At 41.6% G+C, this 27518-nt stretch overlaps 1 protein-coding gene and 1 long non-coding RNA gene across 12 annotated transcripts in view; one reads left to right on the plus strand and one right to left on the minus strand.

The window, feature by feature from the left end:
* The window catches only part of LOC107391010 (cyclin-dependent kinase 17), a 62996-nt gene extending 45000 nt beyond the window's left edge, over window positions 1–17996 (plus strand). For 4 of the 11 annotated variants that reach the window (XM_015968027.3, XM_015968031.3, XM_015968030.3 and 1 more), the window contains 13 exons: window positions 6735–6791; window positions 6875–6989; window positions 7468–7562; window positions 7658–7720; window positions 7819–7942; window positions 9047–9167; window positions 9662–9759; window positions 9850–9955; window positions 10131–10173; window positions 10253–10343; window positions 10437–10514; window positions 12388–12509; window positions 15760–17996. In XM_015968027.3, coding sequence (XP_015823513.1) covers window positions 6735–6791; window positions 6875–6989; window positions 7468–7562; window positions 7658–7720; window positions 7819–7942; window positions 9047–9167; window positions 9662–9759; window positions 9850–9955; window positions 10131–10173; window positions 10253–10343; window positions 10437–10514; window positions 12388–12491 — 1095 coding nt within the window. In that variant the 3' untranslated portion in view covers window positions 12492–12509; window positions 15760–17996. Of the gene's footprint in view, window positions 1–1200; window positions 4303–6734; window positions 6792–6874; window positions 6990–7467; window positions 7563–7657; window positions 7721–7818; window positions 7943–9046; window positions 9168–9661; window positions 9760–9849; window positions 9956–10130; window positions 10174–10252; window positions 10344–10436; window positions 10515–12387; window positions 12510–12833; window positions 12881–15756 lie in introns of those variants that run through there. The other 7 variants (XM_070545273.1, XM_070545272.1, XR_008564289.2 and 4 more) reach the window with 6 other exon arrangements.
* A 6540-nt stretch (window positions 17997–24536) lies between these two features.
* On the minus strand, window positions 24537–26579 carry LOC129164770 (uncharacterized). Its single transcript, XR_011516771.1, has 3 exons — window positions 25129–26579; window positions 24853–25054; window positions 24537–24717 (listed from the first exon to the last, which is right to left on the minus strand). It is a non-coding gene; the product is annotated as an uncharacterized lncRNA (long non-coding RNA).
* Window positions 26580–27518: the final 939 nt, after the last annotated feature.

Consider the following 27518-nt stretch of genomic DNA (forward strand, 5'->3'; position numbering starts at 1 on the left):
GCAAAAGCTACCCTCGCGTCACTGACAGAAGTAGCATATTGGCCGTCGATGTCCAAGGACGTACACAGCTATGTCCAAGGCTGCCTCATCTGTGCCCAGTTTCAACCCTCCCAGCCGCTTGCTAGAGCACCACTGCAACGCAGGGGAATAACCTTCCCTTGGTCCCACCTGCAGATCGACTGGGTTGGACCGGTTCCCAAATCGGCAAGAGGAAACAAATATATGCTAACTGTAACTTGCAGTTTCACAAAGTGGGTGGAATGCCTTCCAGCGCCACACGATACAGCCGTCACAACCGCTGTACTGCTGATTAACCACGTTTCAGTCGATGGGGACTTCCACTCTGCATTGACTCTGACCGAGGAACTCATTTCACATCCAGTGTAATGACGTCCCTGTTTGAACTTCTGGGAGTGGAAGTGAGATTCCACCTCCCCTATCACCCACAGTCATCCGGACAGGTCGAACGGATGAACCGCACGGTCGTCTCTATGCTCAAAAAGTACGTCTGCTCCACTGGGAAGGACTGGGACGTCAAGCTCCCTCTGGTCCTGATGGCCATACGGTCCACTCCACAGCGATCCACGGGGGTTACGCCCTTTGAGATGATGACCGGCAGACTGATGACTCTACCACTGCACCTCCTGTATCACCCAGAGGATGTCAGTGTTGCCACTGCCTATACCGCTCATCAGTATGTGGCAGACTTGAAAACACACCTCAGAGCTACGTTCGCGCACGCTCAGAAGAAACTGGAGACCAACGTAGAAGGCGCTAAAGCCTACTACGACCAAAAGACAACCAGCCGCGAATACGAGGTGGGTGACAAAGTATTCTACTTTCGGTTCGCCCAACCGGCACGCAAACCTAAGAAGTTCCTGCCCTGCTGGTCAGGACCATTTGAGATCGTGGCAAAACTCTCTCCAGTTGCATACAGGTTACGCATCACCAAAGCGAGACAGGAGCCTGTCTACAAATGGGTGCATGCAAACCAAATCAAACCCTACGTCAAACCATCCCCGCGGGTACAGAGACCAGACTCCCCGCAGGAGGTAGACGTAGTCGCTATATAGTTCTATGCATGGAAATGGAAAAGGGGGGGAAGTGCACGTTTAACCCACTAACATGTACTAACCGACAAAGAACTAAGCCCCCCCCCCCCGCCGTTCTTTTCACTAACCACGAGTCTCTCCATTACAGGATGGAGTTCCTCTGGATCTTCTGCATCCTCTTTGGATCAACGGCAGCCACTCCATCAGCCATCATTAAACCGGGACCACCAACCGGGATGGTCCTCCAAGACAACCCCGGATTGTTGATCACACATTGCCGCATTCATACGCAACGTATCGTTGTCCGTTTGGACCCGTGGGACGTCTATCACAAACACGTGATACCGGCCCCTCCTCCTCACAAGTCCATTATTGGTACTGTTCAACATGCCAAGCGCACCACCGCTTACATGTTGGCACAACTTCAAAAATTTATAGTCACTGAAGATGACCTCGGAGAAAATAACCGCCCAAAAAGGTTTCTAGGTGGACTCATCGCTGCGGTGTCCGCGGTGGGTTCCCTCTTTTCAGTTGGACTTTCGGCGGCTAACACAATTAGTCTTAAGACTGTCCAACGACACATTGCCGAACTCCAGGATGAGATGCCAGAGATCCAGGGGAACCTCCTCCTCCTAGACCGCAAACAGGAAGCTCTTACTAAAACCTTACAGGGTACTCTTGTAACGGTCAACCTACATTCTGCTCTGATTAATGAATCTCTACGTGCAATCAAGACTTTGTCTGACACCATACATCAGGATATTGTGTACACACGAGTGGTGAGAGATTTGATGCAGGACCTGCTCAGGGAAATTGGTTCTACTCTGGACAGCCTGGTTGAAGGTCGCATTCCTGCGTATTTGGTACCAATGGATCTGCTCAAAGATGTTTTGACTGCTGCTACTCCCTCCACTGTACACACTTCACAAATCCACCTAGCGTACAGCCTAGGCAGTGCAATTCCCATTCACGTTGATGCAGAAAAATTAGAACTCGGTTTCCTGTTGAATGTTCCCATAATTGAGACACCTCACATCTATAGGCTTAAGTCCATGCTAAACGTTGGTTTTTGGAAAAACGGTAAACATTTCCACCTTAAAACTCCGAGCTTCCTTGCTTACCAAGATGCTGATAGCAAACTCTATCTAACTCCTAACTTAGATTTATGCACAAAAACCAAAGATATTCACTGGGTGTGTCTTGGTAACCCATTTGTCCGAGACGTTGCCAATTATCAATGTGGCCTCAGGAGCGATGCGCCCCTGCAGAATTGCCAAGCTACGGTCACGTTAAAAGATGTTGACATGGATACCAGAGTGGAACGTGCAGGTGACAGATGGCTTATCAGCACCCCAGTAGACTCGGCCCTTGTAACTTATGACCAGCATAACGTTGCCACTGAGTTACAACTGCCGAACCAAACCTTTTTCCTCTCAGTTCCGCCAGGTGCAATTGTACACCTGGAAAACCTGGCACTCCATCACCTCAACCTCGAACAGCATGATTCGGAGATTGAGATCATGGACGCTTTCCAGGGTTATAACTTTACCATCGATTTAGAAATTGACCAACAATTACTGATTGAAGGAACCAAACTTGTTAAGTTCACACAAACCCCGCGTGAACTTACTTTGACGCCCATGAATAGATACCCAAGACGCTACATTGACACAGATTATACCACCTTAATCTGCACATTGGTCGCCCTGGGGATGGGATGGCTCATCACGGCCGTGATAGCTTATTCCGCCTACAGGCGTGTTAAGAAACTCCAAGATAAGATGCACTTGCTCACCTACGGTGTGCCTCGTGACCGCGTTCGGGGAGAATCCAAGCGTGAATGTACCACACCTGTCTAAAGGGGGTGAGCAACATTTTCTTTATTATTTTGTAACCCTAAGAGTAGTTCTCACTTTAGTCTACCTCACATTTTTATCTGAGTGTTGCATTATGTCACATTCTTTATAAGCTACACACTGAATGTATGACCTAAGAATGTATGAGACCTCAAGGTTGCTATGAATTTTCTTGGATGTTATATGTTTTTTTTTTGGGTTTTCTGTATTTTTGTTTCGTACTTGGTCACATATTAACTAGTGGTTATGTGCCGGCCCAGCTCAGTCTGTCAATGACTCTGTCTGACGCACCAGCACATTGTAGTACCTCTTAGTTTAATGGTCCTTGTTTTAGCCCAAAGACTGTCCTGATCCGCCCTTTGGACCAAAAAGGGGGGAATCTTGGGACCACATAGGTCAATGCGCGTTTGCGAACTATGGACCTCGTACATCACCGCGTGCTCCATAAAACTGAACTGTATGGCCGGCGGTGAGATGCCTTTGTGTTCCCTCGTGGAGTTAACCGCCCACCGACCTTCCTCCTTCTACACTACTACCTCTCGCATGGACGACATCATCATTGCGTACCACCTGCGTGAGTGGCTTCTTCTCGTTATGCGCGTTGGGGACTATCCCGTTTCCTATCCTCTTTGTGCCTGACAAAGACAAAGACCAAAGGCGCCAGGATCCAAGACAAAGACCAAAAGACAAAGGCGTCCAAGGAGACCAACGTCCTAAGGGACAAACCCACCTGTGCTTCCGACAATCAAGTCGACCTACGTTCATGAGGAACAAACCCATCTGTGCTTCCGACGATCGAGCTTTGGGCGCGATCCCCGAAACCAAAAGGGGGAATGTTGAGGGTCTGACCTCATGAGGAAATTACTATGCAGTGATTTTCTCCAAAATGACTGTGCTTAAATTGCTCTGAAAAGCAAATAATCACATCAGCGCCAAGAAACTTCATTTCCCATGATGGTTTGCACACGGAAGCATTGTGATGACGTCACCGCCTAGTACCAGAAACACGTTCTGCGCATGTGCGGGAAGCCGTGGAGCTTTTCCCGCGAACTAAGACCATAAATCTTCAGCAGAGACAAAGAATCCTCGTTCTTTTGCCCAGGATACCTGGCGGTGAGGACACGCTTGTCGAACGCTCCGACTTCTTTGAGCACGCGGAAGCTCTAAGAGCCAAGTTGAGCCCACGGGACCGCTGATCTGCTCGTTTCTGCTCCCCTCCAGCTGATGTTTGAGGACACAGAACCAGCGGAGGGAAACAACAACTCCATCCAGCTCTCAGAAACGCTGTAAGTTGTCAAACTCAGCCCAAAAGGAACTTCGTTTTCTTTGTGTCCAGCCGTGGAGAAACACTCGTGGAGCCAAACAACGGAGAAAGCATCAAACCGGCGGATGACGCTGAAAACTGCGGAGAAACACGGAGAACCGTCAAATCAAAAGGGGGAGGGACGCCTCGCTCTTTTGGTGATCAGAAAACTCATTTTTCTCTCATTCTTTTCTTCTCCCGTTTCCTCTATAGTCCAGAATAAGCAATAAAACCGCGCTATTGCTTAAAAAAAGTAGCTTCGTGTTTTCCTCTTTCGTTCCAAATTCGTCCTTCGGGTCATTTTGAAAGAATAAACTGCTTATTAATCATTGTTTGGTATCTTTAAATGTTCGGCCATGGCCAGGCTGATAAACTAAGGATATTAACTCGTGATTAATCTTTTGTGTTGTTGCATGATCCTTTGAAATGTTTTGAGTGATTTAAGGTTAAGTTACTACTGATTCTAAGTGCTTTGGAAGTTAAAGTGCAAGTTGCCACCCACACTTTAGCCAGACAAAGGAGTCAGCCATCTTGTATTCAAGACTCCATTTTGAATCCATACACACGCACACACACTACTCCTTTGTGAGAACAAAGGACCCCATTCATACATCCTACATACACACAAAACACCTTGAACATTATTTTGAATATACATCCTTTTATTATATCACATGGTTATTATTCATTTATGCCACTGTTTATTCATTTGACAAATTGTTAATTAAACGTTATAAAATTCAGATTTTCGTCTCCAGTAGCTTTGTTGTGTCGAAGAGAAGTCTCTGCTCCAAGGATTCTACGAACTTCAAGAAAGACTGATAAGAGTTTTGGATTCAATTTTTCCCCGGTTAAAGGGGAATGGTGCCCCGTATATCTAAGAATATCTTAATTAATTAATAAATCAGTAAATATTCCCATATTTACAGAATTTATTGAAGAATCCAAAAGTAAGTTGAAGCTTACTAATTGTTCGCTCCTAATAACCCCAACAGCTGTAACACCCAAGAACATCTGTGTTGTACAGAAGCTGTTGTTTGTACTTACAGTTTCCTGTAGTTCTTGACCAGGTTTGCACTCACTGCATCAGGGATTTAGGCCCACTCCTCCACACAGATCTCTACTATCTGTCAGATTTCAAGGCTGTCGCTAAGCAACATGGTGTTTGAGCTTCCTCCAAAGATTTTCTATCGGATTAAGGTCTGGAAACTGGCTAGGACAAGGACCTTGATATGCTTCTTACGGAGCCACTCCTTTGTATCCTGGTTGTGTGCTTCAGGTCAGTGTCATGTTGGAAGACTACAATCATTCTTCAATGCTCTGGCTGAGGGAAGGAGGTTGTTGCTCAAAATCTTGCAATACATGGCCCCATCATCATCTCCTTAATAAAATGCAGTTCCCCTGTCCCCCTTCACAGCAAAGCACCCCCAAAGCATGATGTTTCCACCACCATGCTTTCCAGTAGGGATGGTGTTCTTTGGGTGCAAATCCCTTTTTTTTCCCCTCCAAACACAGTGAGTGGAGTTTTGACCAAAATGATCCAAATTGGTCTAATTTGACAGCATGACCATCTCCCATGGCTCCTCTGGATCATCCAGAAGGTCATTAATAAACTTCAGATAGGCCTGGACATGTGATGACTTGAGCAGAAGAACCTTCTGTGAAGTACATGATTTAAAAACATGATGGCCTAGTGTTCTACTGACAGTGACCGCTGAACCTGTGGTCCCAGCTCACTTTGTGTCGTTGACCATCTCCTCCCTCCATAGGCTGATTTCTAACCTTTATGATCCTCAGTGATACCCACCAGGTGAGATCTGGCATGGAGTCCCCGTCTGAGGGAGACCGACAGTCTTTAGCCTCTTCCATGTGTTTTCACCACACTACTTAGCAAGTGTCCAGTAGCGCTTTCCAGTTGAATGGAGGTCCACAGTTTTGTCTCTGGTGTCTTTTGACAGCTCTTTGGGGGTGTCTTTAACAATATCAAACAGATGCTACTAATTCAGATTAATAAATGGAGTCTAGGTTTTTTTTAAAGACAGATTAACAGGTTTTTGAGAGCCAGAAATCATGCTGATTGTCAGGTATTCAAATTCTTATGTGCAGCACTGCAATACACATAATTTCTTTTCAAATCACACAATCTGATTTCTGGATTTTTTTTAAATGCTGTCTCTCACAGTGGGAATGCACCTGTAGTGTGAATTTCAGAAAAACTTTCAAAGTAGCAGGGTGTTTAAATACTTATTTTCCCCGCTGTAGTTCATGTGTGAACTGATTCAACAAGATCTTCATACACTGAGTGAGATTGTATATTAAAAGTAAACTGATGGACAATCAAAAGCTGCGATTTAGTCAATTATTAATAGAAGATTATCTTAGATTTGAACATTGGCATGAAAGGAAATGGGTGATTGGTCAAAGGAAAAATAGACCCATTGTTAAAATTTGTGTTAGTCCTGCATTAAATATGGACGCCTGCATATTTGTGAAATCACAGTGATCTTTTCTGTTCTTCTCTAGTCTGAAATAGGCTTTGGGAAACTTGAGACTTACATCAAACTGGACAAACTAGGCGAGGTGAGATCAGTAACTACAATCAGATTGATGGACATTCTGTTTGCTTATTTTTTTTCCAAACGTGTGCTTTCCATTCACCACAGGGTACCTATGCTACAGTGTTTAAAGGCCGAAGCAAGTTAACAGACAATTTAGTGGCTCTGAAAGAGATTCGCCTGGAGCACGAAGAGGGCGCGCCCTGCACAGCCATCCGAGAAGGTACTGAACTCCTACCTGCAGGTTTGCCGCTCCGGTCATCACAGGATCGTCGGCTAGCAGTGCCTACACCACGCTCAGGACAATCCAGGCTCTTCTCATGCATCATTCCACAAATGTGGAATGACCTATCAAGCACTACCAGAACAGGGGCTTCCTTTTCAATTTTCAAGAAACTCCTGAAGACCCCGCTCTTCAGAGAGCATCTTCCAAACTAGCGCCCGCCCTGCAAACCCCCCACCCCCCCCACTGTCCACTCCTTGTTCCCTCCTTTCCATGATTGATGTCAAGTTGTTGTTGTTATTGTTGTTGTTAGCCTCAAGGGCAACATGCCAATTATCACTTGTAAGTCGCTTTGGACAAAAGCGTCTGCTAAATACATAAACATAAACATTGCATGTGTCACATTTTAGTTTGCGGGATGACCTATGAACTGTGTTGCTACTTGCTTGATAATATCTGCTGTGTCTCCTCCTTCAAGTATCACTACTGAAAGACTTGAAGCACGCTAATATCGTCACTCTCCATGACATCATCCACACTGACAAGTGCCTGACTCTTGTGTTTGAGTATTTGGTAAGTATGGCTGATACCTCATGATGTACGTCAGTCATAGTGCATAAATTACTATAATCTGCATAATATAACATGTGTTTGTGTCTTTTCACCAGGAAAAAGATCTCAAGCAGTATATGGACGACTGTGGGAGCATCATGAGTGTTCATAACGTCAAGGTACTTTCTGTCCATCTACTGGTATATGTGCTTTGATTGCTGCGTTTCAGATGTTTTTACTGCACCAACGATCAAAATTGTCCCTCTTGTCTCTTCAGATTTTCCTCTTCCAGCTTTTAAGAGGACTAGACTACTGCCATAAAAGGAAGGTTCTCCACAGAGACCTAAAACCCCAAAACCTGCTTATCAACGATAAAGGAGAGCTCAAACTAGCAGATTTTGGTAAATCAGTATTTAAATCTTTTGTTTCATTCATGAAGCACCCTTTCTGTTTAAAATAGCTCATATGATAGAACTGCATCTGATTGTATTTTAGTGATTTGCCAAATTCTTCTAAACAATGATTAAAAATACTGTTGAACTAATTGAAAAAAAAAGTTATCAAGATATTTATTATATGACTTATTTCCTATTCAAAGCTGCTAAAGCGAATCTACAGACTAAGCTAGGTTTTGAACGCAAACACGGTCACTGATTACTCACCCCTCCCCTTGGGTATCTTTCCCAAGACGCTTCTGCCAGAACCGGAAACCAGCATAACCAGCGGAAACGAGAAAGCGTCCAAATGTGTTTGGCTGTCCTTAACATCAAATGGTGTTTTTCTTTTTGGGACTCTGATAATTTGTCCTAAAGTTCAAGTGGTAGCAGTCAGCTGTTTCTCCTTCTCAGACGTTATTGAGGGACGAACCTCTCACACCATTGGTCCAGTAGTTGCTTTCGGGCCAGCCGTGTTATTGGCAGATGTTTTTAGGACCCCTTTTCTCATTAAAAAAAATATCCACAACATATTTATAGCTGTACTATGTTAGAACATTGTTAAAAGGCACAACAAATTTTAAGCTAGCTTGTTTTCCAAATCAGCTATACCAGCTTTAACATTATTTTATTAGTTCTTGGTATTTTGGTGCAATTCTATTTTCCTATTAGTGTCAGAATAGTAAGTAAACTTTAGGTGTTTATTGGACCCAACAGTACAGCTTAGCTCTGGTAACTTAATTATGACAGACTGATCAAATTCCAACTAGCTTAGCATTAGGCCTGTATATGAACCTAAATGGGCATTACATCACTGACCTAATACTGCCCTCTGCTGGTAAAACTCAAAATGGGATCCACATTAAAAATCCCAAAATTTGAATGAAATGACATGTTCCTCTTACTAATTTCAAACATAGTGTGCACATGTCTAAAAATGCTTCTTTCAGAAACCACACAATGACTAAAAATGTCCTGATGACCATTTTTATTTTAATTTAACTTCCAACGCCACAAAAACACTGGCGATGTAATAACACGTTTCTATCTTTTTTATTTTTAAAACAATAGGCCTAGCTCGAGCCAAGTCTGTCCCTACGAAGACGTACTCAAATGAAGTTGTAACACTATGGTACCGACCTCCAGATGTGCTGCTGGGCTCAACGGAGTACTCTACACCCATTGATATGTGGTAAGAATGGACATACTGCAAAAACAATCAGCAGCACGTCTTCTTGTTAACACTCTAATTGTCTCTAAAATTCAGTTTCATAAGTGTAACACCAGCTCTTATTGAGACTGGATGGGGAGCTCCCCCAGATGGATGTATGTAACAGAGGCAAAATGTATCCATTACATTAGCTAAGGCACAAAAATACATTTGCTTAATCTTTTAGTTTATAAAAATTCTGAGTCAAATAAAGACTTTAACTCTAAAATGGTGTTTTTTCTTCTAGAAGCTCATCTTTACTGTTCTTGCTTTTAAGTAAGATAATTGAAATAACTTTTTTCAGTCATTGTAGAATAGTTTTCTCCATTTCTGTTACTGGTTTAAGTTTTATTTCTGATAATTCACAACAATATAGTGATGTCATCCTAATTTTAGCTCACCTAGAAGAGTGATGTTGACTTGTCTGCCGTTTAGCCAGCTTCAGTTTATACGTCTGTGCTCGGGTCCTTCTCCAGGGGTGTTGGCTGTATCTTTTATGAGATGATCACAGGCAGACCTCTTTTCCCTGGGTCTACTGTGGAGGATGAGCTGCACCTCATATTTCGAATCCTCGGTGAGATGACAGCAGCTTCCAGATGAGCGTTTACAGAAATCCTGCTTTCTTGTTTGTGCATCTTTACAATGTTCATTTATTTATTAACAGGTACTCCTACAGAAGAAACTTGGCCTGGTATCACAACCAGCGAAGAGTTTAAATCTTACAACTTCCCCCACTACCAAGCAGAACCTTTTGTCAGCCATGCACCAAGGTGAGCAGAACTGTGTGTGGCACCATGAGTGTCTGTTACAATGATAAGTTAGATAAATAAAAGGTGCTGGGTTGGTTTTTCTGGTGAAACTGTTCTGTACAGCTTGGAAGAGCTCATTAACACTCTCCTCACCCACTTTTCCTCCCGTGCACATTTTGCGCACTTCCTTTCACAGGATAGACAGCGATGGTCTTAACTTACTCTTGATGCTCTTACGGGTAAAGTATATTGCAGTTCAAAGATACGCACGCCCAATGCACACTATTAATAATTAACCTCCCTGCCTTGTGTCTCTAGTTTGAAGCAAAGAAACGAGTATCAGCTGAGGAGGCTCTCAAACACTCCTATTTCAAGAGTCTAGGGCAAGAGGTTCAAACTCTAGCTGACAGTGAGCACACCCGGCTTAAATATTCACCTTATAGCGCAAATGTCTCACCGATTTGGTTTTTCTTATTTATTCACTTGTTTGTTTGTTTTCTAGCTGCTTCAATCTTCTCTGTAAAAGGCATCCAGCTCGTGAGAGATCCAGGGAAAAGATCCTCAATCCACCCAGAGTCCTGTAAGTCCTTCATTATTTAAATGGGAGAAAATGAAGAAATGTAAGAGTCCTTGACATAAATAGGATAGATGATAGGACTTTTCTCTTTTCTTCCTCAGCGGCACTCTTTTCTTTTTAAGTGTTGACTCTATGTTGTGTCACAAAACATGGTCATGTCCCAAAACAGTCTCCCTCTTTTTAAGGTTCATGCAAAGCAAATTCCTAAAGGATCTAAAGCTAAAGCCTTTGTTCTTTAACATGGTATAGAAATTCTTTAAGTGATAGTTCAGATTATTTGGGGCCGATTTCCAAGGAAAGGTTATGAACAATTAGACGGGGTTCCCCTCTCCCATGACCATCGACGTTCCAACCCTTGTCTGTGGTCACAAGGTTTGGGTAGTGACAAAAAGAATGAGATTGTGGATACAAGCGACCACAATGAGTTTTCTTCGCAGGGTGTCCGGGCTCTCCCTTAAGCCCTTTTTACAAAACAATGCCGTCAATTTGCCGCAATGCCGTGGTGGCATCAAGGACCCTTAGGTTGTTTATAAGATCAGACCGTGGCGGTAATGTGGCGCAATCGTGGCAGTTTTATAAAAGATTAGGTGATGGTGGCATAAAGGGGGTATGGGGCGGTCTCTGCGCTGCCGCAGACTTCCGTTTATCTTGGACATAACTTTCTTTTTATTGCGATTAAAGTCGTGATCGTTAAGTTTTTTTAACAAGCAGCTCCTAAAGGTGTCTGTCCCCATCAGTCCCTGTGCAGTCTCTGGTGATCTGAGCTTCAGCTCTAGCAGAGAGGCTCATGGAGCTCTGCGGCACTCCAGTTTGCCATCTCAGCTGATTTGGTTCAAAAAGCAAACCTTATTGCCTGTGTTTACTTTCATTTTCAATAAATTTGCCAGCCGGAGCTCAGCAATAACTCCCCACGTCATCATGACATCTGCCTTTGTTGTGCCAGGGCGCATACGACAGACCATTACCGCAAAAATACTACCAAGTGAGGCGGAACGAATGCCGCTAAATTCGCGCAATGCCATGCCGGCATGGCGCATTTATAGACATACCATTGCGGTAATATTACGACGATTTGCTGGCATGATGTGTCTTGTAGAAAGGGCTTTAGAGATAGGACTTGGAGAGGAGCCAGTTGAGGTGGCTTGGGCATCCAGTTAGGGCCTCCTAGATGTCTCTCTGGTGAGGTTTTCTAGGCACAAACAACCAGGAGGAGACGTAAGAAAGACCCAGGATACACTGGAGAGACTATGTTTCTCAGCTTCCCTGGGAAAGGCTTTGGATTTACCCGGTGGGGCTGGCCCAAGTGGGTGGCGAGAGGGAAGTCTGGGCCTCTCTGCTTAGGGTGCTGCCGCCGTGACCAGACCTCGGATAAGCAAACAAAAATGGATTTATGGATGGATAAAAACAAAAACTAAGAATTTTGCAGAAGTTGTCACTGCTGTGACATTGCTCACACTTTAAAACAAATCAAAATGTGTAATTTGTCATCTAAATTTGTCTAATTGAAAGTCAGAAAATTCCTCACAATTGTGCAAAATATGTAGTAAATATATTAAAAGCATGACTGAGTCCAGCTTTGAGAACTTTTGAGCAAGTCTTTCGACACTACTTCTGCAAATATGTTTTTACATTGACTTCCATTTTCTCCAGCCTTACTGTCTTTTAGTCTTTGTGTATACGTATCATTTCTTTTCATTTTTGTCTTTCTGTCTTGTTCAAATAAACCACCTCTTCTATTTAGTGCCCATGCTCCCTTCTTTTACTCAGTTCATCCTTTTTTTCAAATCCTTTCTCTAATCTCCTTTGTCTACTTGCCTTCAACTCCTTCGCAACACCTTGCTATTCCCAACCTTCCTCTTTCCCTGACCCCTAAAAGCGATGGCCCATAAGCTAGGCTCTGCACCCTCGCAGTACTTCCAGAGAGAAGCAGCCAATCCCAGGGCTCAGAGTCACAATCTCTCCTCTACTTCTACTGGCTGAGTGGGTCCTACTGTTCTGGTAAATACTGTCTGCTGTTGAGCTGTTATTCTCTTGTTACTGATAGGCTGATCTTTCTTCTTCTCTGTCAGGTCTTTGTTGAATTCTTTGCATAATCTTTAAATCCACTTAATACCATCACACTTTTTTTTTGTCCATTCTGGGAACTGAAAACATTCACATTTGTCTCTCCTAATGTAACTAGTTTTTCTTTGTTTTTTATTCTAAATCCTTTCCTGTGTCATCGTTCTGCTGCAGCTCGAGCCAGGAAAATCTGTTTTTACCAGAGTAGGACAGTGGTACATTTATTAAAGCAAAAGGTGAAATATCCGTTTTAATTTGCAGTCCTGTTAAGGCTTCTTCAGCGAGAGATGTAGACTTTGCACCAGCTTGTAAGTTTTCTGTGTGGTTTGGATTGGTTTGGTGTGCATTTTATTTGTGTTCAAAGATATGAGTAATTTACTTCTAGTTTTTAGAGGAATGAGCCACAATAATACCAGTGAAGCTATAACAGGGTTTTCTTCTCTGTGATTCAAATAATCATACATTATTCGGCAAAAAGTATCTGTTCACACTGAGGTCCATAAACATTAGTGAGCCTCCAGCCTTACTGGAGATGATGTAATCGTAGAAGAATTCTTATTAATCTTTAGAAAGATGTTGCCCATTAAACAGCAACATTTTAGAGACAAGACAAGTTGGTCAGGTTGTTTATGATTCCAGCCATGTTCTGATAAATCTTTTAGAAATATTAGAGGTTGCACTTAAGCAAATTTATTCTAAGCAATTCCAATTTATAAGTTTAAATGTTTTGAAATGAGCACTTCTAATAACTATATACACCTGGTTGCTAGTTTAAAGGTGCAATTTGTAAGAATTCTACTCTGAAATAATCAAAAAACAATCGAATGTCTCATTCATGTTGGAAGGGGTTGTCAGATTTTCTCCTTTCAAAAAACAAACAAAAGCAGGATGTCGTTACTATTTACACTCTGTGAATTTGTGAGGTTGCCGAATCTACAGAGAGCTAATGCAGCAGCTCAGGTGTTTGTAATTTGACACTGACAGGCAAAAAGCTCCAGAGTTCCAAAGCCAGTAAACAGGAGTGACCCAGAGGTTATTTCTTGTACCCCTAAGAAGCCACAGCATGTTTTTGTTTTACTCTCGTCTGAAGCAGGCTAGAAGCTAATGCTGGGCTTACAATGCTAACAGTGATTTGGAAACAATCAGCACAAAGGCTTTTCTGATACTCAAGGACAGCACACTCTTCTCACTTTTTTGTTTCTCCTCCTGTCCCTCAACCTCCTAACCCTGCTGCTCTGTCCTGTGAGTCTATCTGGAGTACCTCTCAGAAATTTTATCTGGATTTTCTAGTCATCATGGATCTGGTAAGTTGGTCTCTAAATGCAGTAGAAAATATTTTTTTTACACTTTTTGTACGGCGAAGGGAGAGCCTCCCCTGCCCCGGCAGAAGAAGAAGAAGAAGAAGAAAAGATCATTTCTATAGCGCCTCTCAAGATAAAAATCACGAGGCGCTTCACAAAAACAAAAAATGTAAAATATAAAAAAGAATTTAGAAAATTATTAAAAATATATTAAAAATGAGCAATAAAAAGACTATTGTGATTAAAAAATGTAAAAAGAGAAAGAGATTGAATAGGAAAGAGGGAAATCAGTGGATCCTGAGGAAGGTGGAATAGGTAGGGAGAGCCGAACAAGAAGAGAGTGATGAAGGTCACACCAAAACCAGCTTGAACAAGTGAGTTTCAGCTGCTTTTTAAAGGAGACCACTGAGTCCACTGATCTCAGGCTCAGGGGGAGAGAGTTCCAGAGTCTGGGGGCCACAGCAGCAAATGATCTGTCACCTTTGGTCTTTAGCCTGGTGCTGCACAACCAGTAGGCTTTGATCACTGGACCTCAGGGACCTGCTGGGGGTGTAGGGACTGGGAAGATCACCAATGTATGGTGTTGCTTGTCCATGTAAGGCCCTATAGACCAGAACCAGGATCTTGAAATGAACCCTGAAGCTGACCCTGAACACATTTGCCTGGGAATGTAATTGTAATGGATTCCTGGAATGAGTGGACATTTATATGCTGATAGCTGCTGTCCGTGGGACTTTCAGAAGACATTTTTTGGATCCATGATTACCAGGTTTCTGCTGTTTGTAGCTGGTGGATTCCTGTTGTTTCGTAAGTTTCTGGAGCTGAACTTTTTAAGGCTGATCCGTTAGCTGGCTGCGGTTTTGGAATTTGTATGGGACGTGGAAATCAGCTTGGATAAAATGTCAGCTCGGCCTGGTGGACAGTAATTGAATTCCTTAATTCAGCTTTTTGGATGAACTGAGATCACACTAAAGACATCAAGGCACTGGAAGATTTTATCAATGGCCTTTTCCAAAACAAATCTGGCTCCCTCTGTCTTGGCCTTGAGGCTGAAGGCCTTCAAAACTCCCCTGGAGGACTGTCGAGATAGCTGCTTCGACAACCATGAAACTCACAGAGCAGCAGTGAGAAAGTAATACTTTTGCTTAAAAATTGGACTGTAACCGCATTTGACCACAAGATGACTATCTTACAAATTGCACTTTTAATAAACTAACCTAACTCAGTAGGTTGTCAGACACGTAAGTTATTATTTTGCAGAGGAGATACAGATACAAAAACAAACACTTAATATTTCTGTGAAAGATGGTAAAAGATCATAGCTTGTACATCTTTTAACTATACAATGTTGCACTTTAACCTTTCTGCCTTCTTCAGTTACTGAAAATAGAATCTCCACAGCACAGATGTTATAAAAATTAATAATGTATTCAGTAACATCCAGTTAGAAACAACAACAATAAAAAAACACTTAGATCATTGTGAGTGCTCTTTGATAACATTACATTGTCCATTTGCATACATTGAGTAAGCAGGACTCAATGCTTTGTAAGTAACTTGTTTGGGGACAATGCCAAGTTTCACAACAAAATATTTTCACAAGTCTGCTTTTTTGGTCAGAGGATAAAATAATATTATTTACTTTAGTAAAATTTTTAAGATACATTTTATAATGCTATTTAAATAATAAATTAATCAATATTTTTGGAGTTAAAAAAACAGCTGTTGTTTCAGCTCTCAGTGTGTCTAGTATTATTTGGCCTTGTGGTGTTTATTTACTAATTTGTTATGAAATGTATTGAGTCATGGTGAATTCATTTGTCTGAGATTGATGATGACTCCCCCCCCCCCCCCCCTCTCTCTGTTTGTGTGTGTGTGCCTAGCAGCCATGGGGAAGAGCAGGAGGCAGAGTATGTTGTTTTAATGCTGGTGGGGCGATGAGATGACGTGGACAGTGACAACATCAGCGGTCACATCAGACTTACTTTTCTAGACCCTGCCACTAACAAAACTTGAGGAGCGACACACAGCCTGCCACAAAAATCATGCACTCATGCTGGAAGAGAAAAAATATAAAAGGACACACACACACACACACACACACACACACACACACACACACACACACACACACACACACACACACACACACACACACACACACACACACACACACACACAGGACTTAAAACTAGGCCAGTACTCAAGAAAAATGCATAAATATTCAGCTCAACCTTCAAATGTCAAATTGATAAAACGAAGTGATACTGGAAAAAGGGGAATGGGAATTCTCCTTGCTGCTACTACTACCGCTGCTGCCCAGCAGAGGGCAGTGAGAGGATGTGAACTTGCTGTATCATTGAGCTGGAAGGAGAAATGAGTCAAAGGCAGAGTGAGACAGATATGTCCCCTCTTCCTCTCCATTTTTTAGATTATTGCTGTACATAAACTCTACTTCCTCATAGCACACCTCAGCCCGAATCCAAACTCTTTACAAATTGCACCTCAATTCTTCTACATCCCTTTATGACATGAGCTGTCTCCATCTTTTTCTCTTATTTTCAAACTCTTCCTATCAATCTTTAGCTCCTATCAACATGCTGACTCACGCTGATGGCTCACTTGAAAAAGACGAGTGTGTGTATATAATTGGAGTTTACAGAGATACACCTTTTTGCACCTTATTGCCCAGCAGAGGTCAGGGTGGCTGTCCTTATGTTACAGTCACTCGAGCAGAACAGGATGAAAATTACACAGATGAAGAAGAAACCAACTGATAAACCGAAAACGGTAGACGTATTGCACTACTTCACTACTTCATAATTAAAAACACTGTAATCCTCATAATAAAACTTCATACGCTGCAACGAACACTATTTTAGAGAAGAACAACACTGAGGAGGTAAAGGAAGTGTACAAATACCGCTTGTCCCAAGACACACCCCCTCTTCTTCCTTTGCTTTCGAGGAGTTGTGTCGATTTGTTGCCTGATGTGCAGGTGTTTGTGGTTTATTTGCACCTGATTTGACCTTTTTTACACAATTAGATCATTTTAAATCAAATGTTTATCGTTATTTTTTACCCTTTTACTTTTCTAAGAAAAATCTGTATATGATGACAAATTTGACTTTTGTCAGAGAAACGATAATTCCAGGTTGCTTTTCTCAGTCATAACAGTGGGCGGCAACGTGTTGCACATTCCTCAAGCTCAGGACTTTTTGCTTGTGTCGTTTTGTGGATGCGGTGAAGTGCAAATGTTCCCCAGTAGAGCAAATTTGTATGTAAAGATTTTTCTCAGCATAAACCTGTCAAGTCTTTGAAGTTATCCATTCCCTTTTATTTCCACCGTAATGGTCTGAAACTATCCTACATATGTCTGTTTCCCTGTCATCTGTTTTAGCATGTTTCTGTATTAAACATGGTGAGTTGGTATGTGAAATAGCTGCTGCAGGAAAAGGAATACCTCCTTTAAAATGTGCATGACTTTATAACGTGATTCTTACATCGAACATTATACATTAGCACCTGAAGATGTACCAAAACCAACACAAAGACAACACACTGTAAAGCAGCAGGGCAATGTGACAGAAGCAGTTCTGGAGCCTGATAACAGAACACACAGGACCAAAGTGAGTCCTCCAGGTACCAGGTGTTCAAGCACACAACTTTTTCACAAGTCAATTACCCGAAAACATGTCCTGTGTCTGTGATTATTTTGTCTCGAACGGATTCAGAAAGATTCAAGTGATTTCATGCTTCTCTCATGAAGAAAAAAAACCCCAACGTATTTTCTTAGAGTGTGCAGTATGTAGCATGTATATAGATAATCCCTATGTATATATATGGAAATGTACAGGTTTGATACTGCTATTCATTCTGGACTTTCTTTCCTTCTTCCATTTTTTGCCTTTCTTTAATTAAAATCCTTAAAAAATCATAGCAATATTTCTGTAATCAATAAAAAGCCATGGAAATAGGTTGATTGCAAATGTGTTTATTTAGTACAGAAGGTATGACTGAAGATGCAACTGTGAGACTTGACAACATTGATGGTTGATTTCTTTTTTTTTTCCTGTTTAACACAACAGAGCCAATAAAATAAAATAAAAAATCCAAAAACATATGCATGTGTCTGTAAATTTGATCCAGTCAGAAAGGAGTTCTGTGTGGACCCCGCGGCTGAAGTGAAAGGTAACTTTTCTTTTAATTGCAGATCAGGTGATACTTAAAATTCCTGATTTACAGGTAATAATTTTTGGAGAGATTTGATAAAACAGCTTTAATAAGATGAGTGTTTATACTTGTTGACTAAATCCAGCACCACACCCCTGCTGAATGACACTCGGACAAGCTAGTTAGCTGTCATGGTCTGCGTCTGCCCCCTCCTTTTTGTGTCTCCTGATGTATCTCCATCCTCTCTTGTTTCCCTTCTGTGTCTCATAGCGCCCTCATGTGTCTTCTGTTTGTGGGCCTTTTTATCATTCCCTCAGGTCCGGTGTTCATTTAGTTATCCTCTGTCCCTCCAGTTGCAGCTCCAGCCTCCTGTTCCCCAGCCCAGTATCTGTATGTGTGAGTTATTTATGTCTCTGTGTGTGTGTGTGTTAGTCCTTCCCGCAGCCTTTTAGTTTGGATTTGTAGTTTTAGGTTTATCTGTCCTCCTTTGGTTCTGTTTCCCCATTTAGGTAATTATTGTCACCTGCCTTCCCTCCAGCCCTCACTCCACACACCTGCTTCCTGTTCCCTTAATTATTCCTCCCTGTTTATTTAAGCCCTGTCTTGTCTTTGTCTTGTGTCGGTCCATTGTTTGTAGTTCTGTCAGTCTTGTTTCTCTGTGTATAAACCAGAGTTTTTGGATTTCCAGATCTTTATCTGGTTTTTGGATTTTGGCTCACAGCCTTGGATTTACTTTATTTTTGGCTCTCCTTTTAAATAAAGGATTTTACTTAACCTTCATCCCTGCCTCGTGTCATCCTGGGTTCTGCATATCTGGGTCCTCCAACACCATATTGTGACATTAGCTCCCCAATTTTTTAATCAAATAAGGCTTAAGAGAAAAACGTGAGAAAAAAATGCATCAAGGAGTAGTTTTACTGCATTGTATTTATTTAGTAATATGAAGTATCTCTACCCTTGTCTTGTATTTGAGTACAATTAGTTAAGTAGCACCTTTAGTTACTTAATTGACTATCAAGCATCTTTTAACCAGGAATGCAGCTGACACAGACACACATTTAAAGTCTGAGCTTGCTGTGCCTGCTGAAGGTCAAGGGAATCTGCAGTAAATAGTAGTGGAGTAACAGTACGTCCATAGTCCTGGTTCAGTATGAGCCTTGATTTAAATGTCACAGTTTGGTTCAATGTCAATGGATCAAAGTGGGGGAAAAAACGTTTTTTGTGTCAACAGGTAGAGCTTTAATGATATTTAAATTACAACTTTACTTGTGTTGCATTAGAGAGAGATTGAATTGGTTAAAACCAGCAACACCACCTAAGAAATCATAAAACTAGTTTGATGGGTCTACGGTTTAGAAAATACAGAAACCCTTAACAACATAAGCCATTTGCTCCAGAAGACAATTGTGGTGGTTTTATCTTAAAGCTTGTTTCCAATTAAAACTAAAGGAATTATATTCCCTTCACTTGAAATGAGTCTGCATTTCTAAAACAAACTGGAGACGAGGAAAAAACTATAAAAGAGCATCCCACCACCAAGTCACCCATGTAAGTCTGCACACACTGAAAGACCCAAAAAATATATAAAGAAGAAAAGAAAAAGAAAACACAAACAAAACACTCACATCAGAACAGTGGAGTCACAGACATTTCTACGTAGACGCCCTGTATGGACAGGCTGGACGCCATTTTGGATGTGTCACCATCACCCCAGTGCATTTAGTTCTGCCAAGGAAGTTTCTTTTTTTCTTTCTTTCTTTCTTTCTTTACAAAATCAGACACATAATGTGGCATGATAATTAAAATATAAATATAATACATATATTGAATTCCATGTCTATGGTTGCGCTCATCCAGGGCCGGCTTTGCCGACAGGCGACACAGGCAGCCGCCTGGGGCGCCATCTGATGGATAGGGCGCAAAATTAAAAAAAAAAAAAAAAAAGAAAGAAAAATAAAATAAAAAAAGTTTATTAAATTTATGTTTGTAATATGAAATGCACTCTCTACATACTCAAAATTCCCCTCTGAAATGACATGAAATTAAAACATCAATATTTAAATTCTAATGATCTGGCTGCATGACGAGCTCCCGCTTGGGCCACCGCTCCGACGCATTTGACCGTTAAGGGTGCCGTAGATCACGTGCGTGGGTAGCACTGTAGAAGGACATCCTGTTGTCATCGCTTTTCAACTTTTGATATTTTACGATGAAAAGAACACCTAAGCCATCGGGATCAGCATTCCCAAAGCGAAGGAAGGAGGAAGAAAAAAAACGGGCCCAAAGCAGAGGTATGTAGCAGGGCCGTGCAGAGACCTTTGACGGGGCGGGTGCTCAAAGTAAAAAAAAGGGGCACTTATAGAGCAATCCAATAAGTTAGAAAATTCAGATAATGAGACCCTTGGGTTCAAACAACATAATAAAAATATATAAATTAGTGTCATTAGTGTTAATGTTAGTTCATAAATAATAGTTTTAGTTTTTAAAGCTGACTTATATCTAGAAATGTTACAACCACATTTTTGCCTCTGATCTGAGTCCAAGTTGTTTTATTTTTGATTATCTTCCAATTCTGAGTCCTGTTCTGATACCAGGTGGTGATGCAATGCATTAGAAAAGAAGAAAGAAGTCGTCCTTCTGTCTGTATTTGTCATTTTGTTATTTTAGCCTGAAAAGGTCACTCATTCAGGAAGTACATTTAACAGGAATCAAGATACTTTATTGCTATTACACAGGTGTACAACCAAAGATATGTTGTGCTTACTAAAGACACCTCTAGTAAGAGGTAGTAAAATAAATGTAAAATAAATGCAACCACAAAGACTTATCCATTGTGATCTACGGCTATGTTAGCTGAGATCTTTTTCCTGTCAGTAGAAAATTCTTGATCCCATTCCATGATCTCACTGAACTTAACACTAAACATGAGAGCTCTGCTACCAACCTAACAACAACACCCTTTACACAAAGGCACCATCATCCCATGCATGGCAGGAGTCTCAGAGAAACTTAGAAGCATCTTCTCCAAACACAACATCCCGGTAAACTTTAAACCCAACAACACCCTCAGACAGAACCTGGTCCATCCAGAAGACAAAACACCCAAACAGAAGCTCAGTGGGGTCGTTTATGCAGTCCAGTGTAGGAGCACTGTCCAGATGTTTACATTAGAGAAACTAAACAACAATTACACAAGAACATAACACAACACAGGAGAGCCGCCTCTTCAGGTCAACACTCTGCAGTCCACCTTCACCTGAAGGACAAGGGACACACCTTTGAAGATGACAAAGTCCACATTCTGGACAGAGAACATAGATGATTTTACTCTCTCAAATCATCTATCTATGTCAAAACGTGAAAACCCCACTTTAAATAGGGGCGGGGCTTAGATTTCACCTTTCCAGAACCAATAATGCAGCTTTGGTCAAGGTCAAGGTCAATTTTACTCACAGAGCGCATTTACAGCAGCAAAGCTACACCAAAGCGCTGTACAAGGTAAAACAAATCAAGATACAACAAATCAACAATAAAAACCTAAAATAAGATGAGCACACAACGGTCACAATCTATGATAAAAACTGTTAAAAACTATTAAGATGCTCAAGTCAACCTGCATTAAAAGCCAAATCAAAAAATTGCATCTTAAGAAGGGATTAAAAATGCTCTACATTCTGTGTGGTCCTGATGTTGAGAGGTAGCTTGTTCCACAGTTTGGGCCCAACCACAGAGAACGCTCTGTCGCCGCGAGTCTTGTGGCGGGTTTTTGGAACTGTTAAAAGAAACTGAGAGCTGGACCTCATGGTTCTGGCAGGGATGTAAGCGGACAGCAGCTCAGAAATGTAAACTGGGGCCAGGCCATGAAGGGATTTAAAAACAAAAAGTAAAATTTTGAAACGGATCCTGTAAGAGACAGGAAGCCAATGGAGAGAGGGCAGAACCGGGGTTATGTGATCCCACTTGCTGGTTCCAGTCAGCAAGTAAGCCGCTGCATTTTGGACCAGCTGAAGTCGGTGTGGGGAGGACTGGTCCAGGCCAGAATACAGGGAGTTGCAGTAGTCCAATCGGCAAGACACGAACAGGTGGATGACATGTTCGAGGACATTAGCAGGAAGGTATGGCTTCACCTTTGCTATCTGCCTTAAATGATAAAAACCTGATTGGACCGCTGCACTCACCTGTCTGTACAGATTAAAAGATTAAAACACACCAAGGTTTTTAACACAGGGTTTTAGAAAACCAGAACAAGAACCAAGAGGACTAAACGTTGTTTAAAAGATTAGAACTTTTTTTGAATCTCATTCAGTTTCAGTCTAGGTCACACCTTCCTGCATCTAATCAACACGATGACTCACCATCAATAGAGGCTAACGACTCATCAGGAGATGGAGAGGCGGGGTACTCAGAGTAGTTTCTGCTTTTTAAATAACAACAGAGCTACAGCTTATGAGCTTGACTCTCCCATATTCCAGTTAGAACTGACAAAGCTCCTCAGAGGAGAAGTGAAATGTTTTAAAGAAACCAAAGAAGTCCAGTTGTCTTCATCTGAACTCTTTGGACTAATATTCAATAATAAAAAATACATAATAAAGTAATAAAACGTATATAATTATGCTCACATTCACTTTTACCATCTCTTTGTGGGAGGCGGAAAATTTATCAGGTTTAACCCTTTTATGACCATAAATATAACAAGTATTTTTGTGTTTTATGGCTTTAAAATTGTAATAAAAGTGTAAAATGTTTGTAACTCTGCTCCTTTTGTCAGAACAACCTCAGCTTTCAGTGTCTGGTTTGTATTTGTGTTTATGTTTATTAAAGTCTGTAAAACTGCAGCTTAAAGAAGTGGTAATGCCCCCCTCAGAGACTTACTCCACCCACGTATCAATTTTAAAAACTGCAGCATTTGTAGGCGTTGCCTGGAGGACCGAGAGGGCGGAGCCGCGGCAGTGACAAAGACGATGGCTAACTAGACGATGCTAGCTCCCTTCACTCTGAGCAGTTATTAGAAGTGGAGGACGTTTCTCCCCCTCCTTACTCAGACACTCGAGAAGAAAGGGACCAAGTCTATTTGGAGGAGACAAGCGGACCTGAGCCTTATTGTTTTGAGCTTGTGAGTTGCCTGAAACTAGCAGAACTGACCCAACAGAACCAGCTCTCAATGGTAAGTAGCCATTAGCCATAGCATCAGATTAGCTCCACGGCCCTAGAGAGCTAGTATTCAGCACGTTTTAGAGGTTTATCTGCTTCAACACACCTGGTTTTAATCAGCAACAAATAGCTGAGTGCAGAGGTCACCACTGGCCACTAGGGTGTGCTGCGATCAAGCCTCGAGGGTGTGCTGCGATCAAGCCTCGAGGGAAAAAGTTGTATTCACGGACGTGCCGGAAGTCACGTACATGTGACGATCCCTCACTGTACATATGCTGCTTCTCATTTGGGTTACTGCTGCTCAACCATCACACTGCTGTCTATCCATGCTACTGTTCGACTTTTATCTGTAAGTCTTCACCTGCTTGTTAAGCTAATGTATGGTTACATTGTCAGTATACACGCTAAGCCGCGCTGCATTTATTTACCCATTTTGTCGCATTGCTTAGCTTTGGTCTTCAGCCCATGCTGCTGATTCACGCTGCCGTTAGCTTCTGCTCACTCAGCTTTGTATGTCGCCGCAGGGCTCCTTCATCCTTGTCAATAAAACCATTTGACATCGAGGAGTGTATTTCTTCATGAAGGAGCCATGGTGGTCGTCAGATGCTCCGTTCCAGCCTGCACGTTCGGCACCGATGACGTGTCTGAGGCTCTCGCCGTGGCGCTACTGGCAAACCATGGCCTAGCCCATCAGAGCCGGACCGAACCTGCTGCGCCCGTTCGGGCCCCGGACCTGCCTGGCCCTGCGCTGGATCGACCGAGAGTGGATGTCGGCATGTCCATCGAGGAATGGAACGTCTTTACTGAGCAGCTTAACAGCTAATCTAACCTGTTAAAGCAGGAAAACCACTGAAACGTGCTGGATAGCAGCTCTCAAGGAGACTTATGCTCAAGTTAGTCTGCTGCATAGAAAGTTATGAAAATACCCCATGAGAAAATTATTCTGTAATGTGTTCAGCTCACTAAAACTGCCCTGATTTATTTATTTACTGATAACAGCTGCTCTCTTGGTTCTAGGTCCTCTGGTGTCTGCAGCTGGTCTCTGGTGTCGTCAGGATCAGGAGCTTCCGGAAGAATGTGCCTTTCAATGACTCTTTCCCCCTTATTTGTTATATTAATTAAATAAATCTCAATTTATATATTTCCTGTTTTTGTTCATGTCCATAAATACTTAAACATGCTTGAAATTAAAACGAGCTTTTAACAGTGAGGTGCTAGTTTAATTCATCACAATAGAGCTAGTTAAACGTGCAACAATGTGATAATCAATGTAATTTATAAATATCCATTAAAATATCAAAACTGGAATCTAAATGAGATATTTGGCAGCACAAAAAACTTGTCAAACACAATATTTATTATAATAATTGTAGGCAGACAGGAGACAGAGCTGATGGAGGTTCTCAGTCATCGAAGGAAGGCTGAAGGCTTTCCAGGAACAGGAGATGTGGTGTTGTCTCTTCTCTCTCTATTCTGCCAGATGAGCTGATAGGTTACAGGTGTGTGAGGACATCCTCATGCTGTCACAACCAGATGACAGGAGTTATCAGGTGATCAGCCAGGCTAATGATGAGATGCAGAAAGAAAACAAATCATGCAGAAAGAAAACTAATCCAGGACAGTGTACAGTAATATTAATATGTGGTGTTGCTCACCTTATGTGCTCTTATAGAGTATTAACGTGTGCCTGCCTCATGGTGTAGAGTCCATATTTTGCTGAGTGTCCTGCAATAATGCAGGTTATTAGTTAATTTACTTTTGATAGCAAAAACAAAATATTTAATGTAAAAGTTATTTACCAGGTGAATCAGCTCACACGTCACCACCAAGTGTCACAGGAGCAGAATCAGTAGCCTCCTTCATGATGTAATCACATACTTATTTAATTGTTAATATCTTAAAAATTCTGAAATGTTTTAATTTTTTTTTACCTTGAACAGTTCACTGAGCTTGCACTGTCACTGAGGTGGAAGCTGGAATCAACAGCAGACACCTCACATCTTGGTCTTTTCAGGGGTGTGGACGCTGCTCTCGGACTTTCTGGAAGATGAATTTCCGTCATGGTCCCTGTGTCACAAGACACACTGCGGCTGTGAGCTCTATTCTGGCTGACTATGTAAAAACAAAGTAGCAGCACATTTATAAATGTTTAAAAGAGCATAAAATCACGTGTAACAATAATCTGTAAAACTAATTAAAACTAGAAGTAAAATGTTTACATAGAAGATTATTAAAAATAATTCACCTTTGCTATGGGTAAGGCTTCACGTCAGCCTGGACAAGTGCATTGTTGCATCTAAATCAGTATGACAGCCAGTGTCTTGGGTAGATTTTGCCTGACAAAAGAAATAGAAATACATTGTTGTTGGGAGTTTATAAAGTCAGATAATATACAAAAGAAACTGTCCTATATAGGCGCTTTATAACATTCCTAGTGTGTGATCGTTGTTATAACGTAAAAGTCAGTCACATATGATGTGGAGAGCCTGAAATGCGACCTCCTGAACAGAATTCCTTACAGAACAGGGTCACAAGCTGGATTTCATGCTGTAATGCTGTCTGTCAACTAGTGCTGCGTTAGTTAGAGACACTGTTGCAGAATTACCGACTGACTAGCTAAAGGAAGTGAACCACGTCTCTCAGACTTTGCATTTAGGTAGGGAATTGTCTTTAGAAGATGTCAAAACTTTTATTTAGGTTACTCACCTCAGACTGGAGCCCGCCATGGTGGGGGAGCAGAGGCGGTGGGCTGCATCTAAATCGCGGAAGAGCCACGGTGGGCACAGCCTCCCTCTTCAAACGGAGACGTGCAGAATCGCAGGTAAAATGCTGGTTGCAAACTACAGCACCAGGCGGGAGCTGAATATTTTCCAGACACCGATTGCGTGCTACCACTGGCGCCTAATTTGTCCAGCGGAAAGGAGTGCAACCCCACAGAGCCACCGCAACCATACTACACTACACCTTCTCACCATACTAACACGATATGGAGCACTAAACCCAAACTACTTTCCTAATTACACTAACAGCCAAAGACCAACTAAACTACAATATCCAACAGCCAAACTAACACTAAATATGTATTTATAACACTAAAAACTATGCTAAAGACTAGGATATGCTAATGCTATATGCTAATGCTGAACTACCGCTAACCGTCCTACACTCACTTGCAAATCCAACTCCCAACTCGCCACAAGGCGTGGCCGAGACGCTCGATGCTTTTATAACTTTGACACAGAGCTGCTACGTAGTACTCTACTTGTTTACGTAGTATCTTACTCTTTAGCCATTGGCTAAAATTTATTCAAAATGAGTCAAATTCTATGTTTTAAGCTGAAGGTGGCGCAATACTGTGGTATTCAGGCAGAATTTTTAATTTTCAAAGAAAATGCACCAAAATGCTAAAATAATGAATACACACATTTAAAACACTATTAGACACTCATTTATACAGTCCATCAGCAAAAAAAAGTTAATTTAGACATTAGTTGCTCTTTAAATGAAAAAAAAAAACTAATTTGAATTTTCTTTACATTTATTACTAAACAGGAACTTCAAAATGACTTGAGCAAACTATGTCAAAAGAACTATTTAAACTCAGAACTGTGTTGCAAACACTCAGAAAACAGTGTGACCCCTGACCTCATGTTAACCAGTTTAATGACTGCAGCCTGTCTGTGACCACAGGTCTACGCTCTGGTCCAGAGAACGGGATACAGTAAAATAAATACTAGGTATCATAAAATAACACTCATGGGCTACTTCACCACTGTAGCTGCATTTCTACCAGCATTATGAAGATCAATAAGCCAGATAAAAGGTCAAATCTAAACATTTCATTACAAAAAGTTAACTAATAAAATTCTGCACTGATAAAATGATATTTTCAGCTAAATAAATATTTATTGTACGTATAAATAATGCTGGAATGAAGCTGAATCATTTAGTAAACAGTGGAGTGTTCAAATAAAAACCAGTGTGACTTTAATCTGTCCCTCCTCATGTCACCATCTACAGAAACAGCCTTCTGGGACACCTGACCAACCAGGTGGATTTTATTTGTGATGTTTCCATAACTTTATAAAAGTTGCTGATGGAGAGGATCAGATCATCTCCTCCTTTCGGTTCTCGCTCTCCTGTCGTGGTTCGCTCCGTTTCTTTCTGTGACGCTGCAAAGCTGGTTTTCTTCTAATAGCGATTTTTGGAGTAACATGAATTACATCATGTAATACCTCGTTGGAAAGCTTGTTTTATGTACTTTTAGAAACTGTTTGAATTATTTTTATTCGATTAGTATTTCAGAAGTTACGACCCGGAG

Source organism: Nothobranchius furzeri, chromosome 15 (genome assembly GCF_043380555.1).
Source record: "Nothobranchius furzeri strain GRZ-AD chromosome 15, NfurGRZ-RIMD1, whole genome shotgun sequence".
Classification (NCBI taxonomy): domain Eukaryota; kingdom Metazoa; phylum Chordata; class Actinopteri; order Cyprinodontiformes; family Nothobranchiidae; genus Nothobranchius; species Nothobranchius furzeri.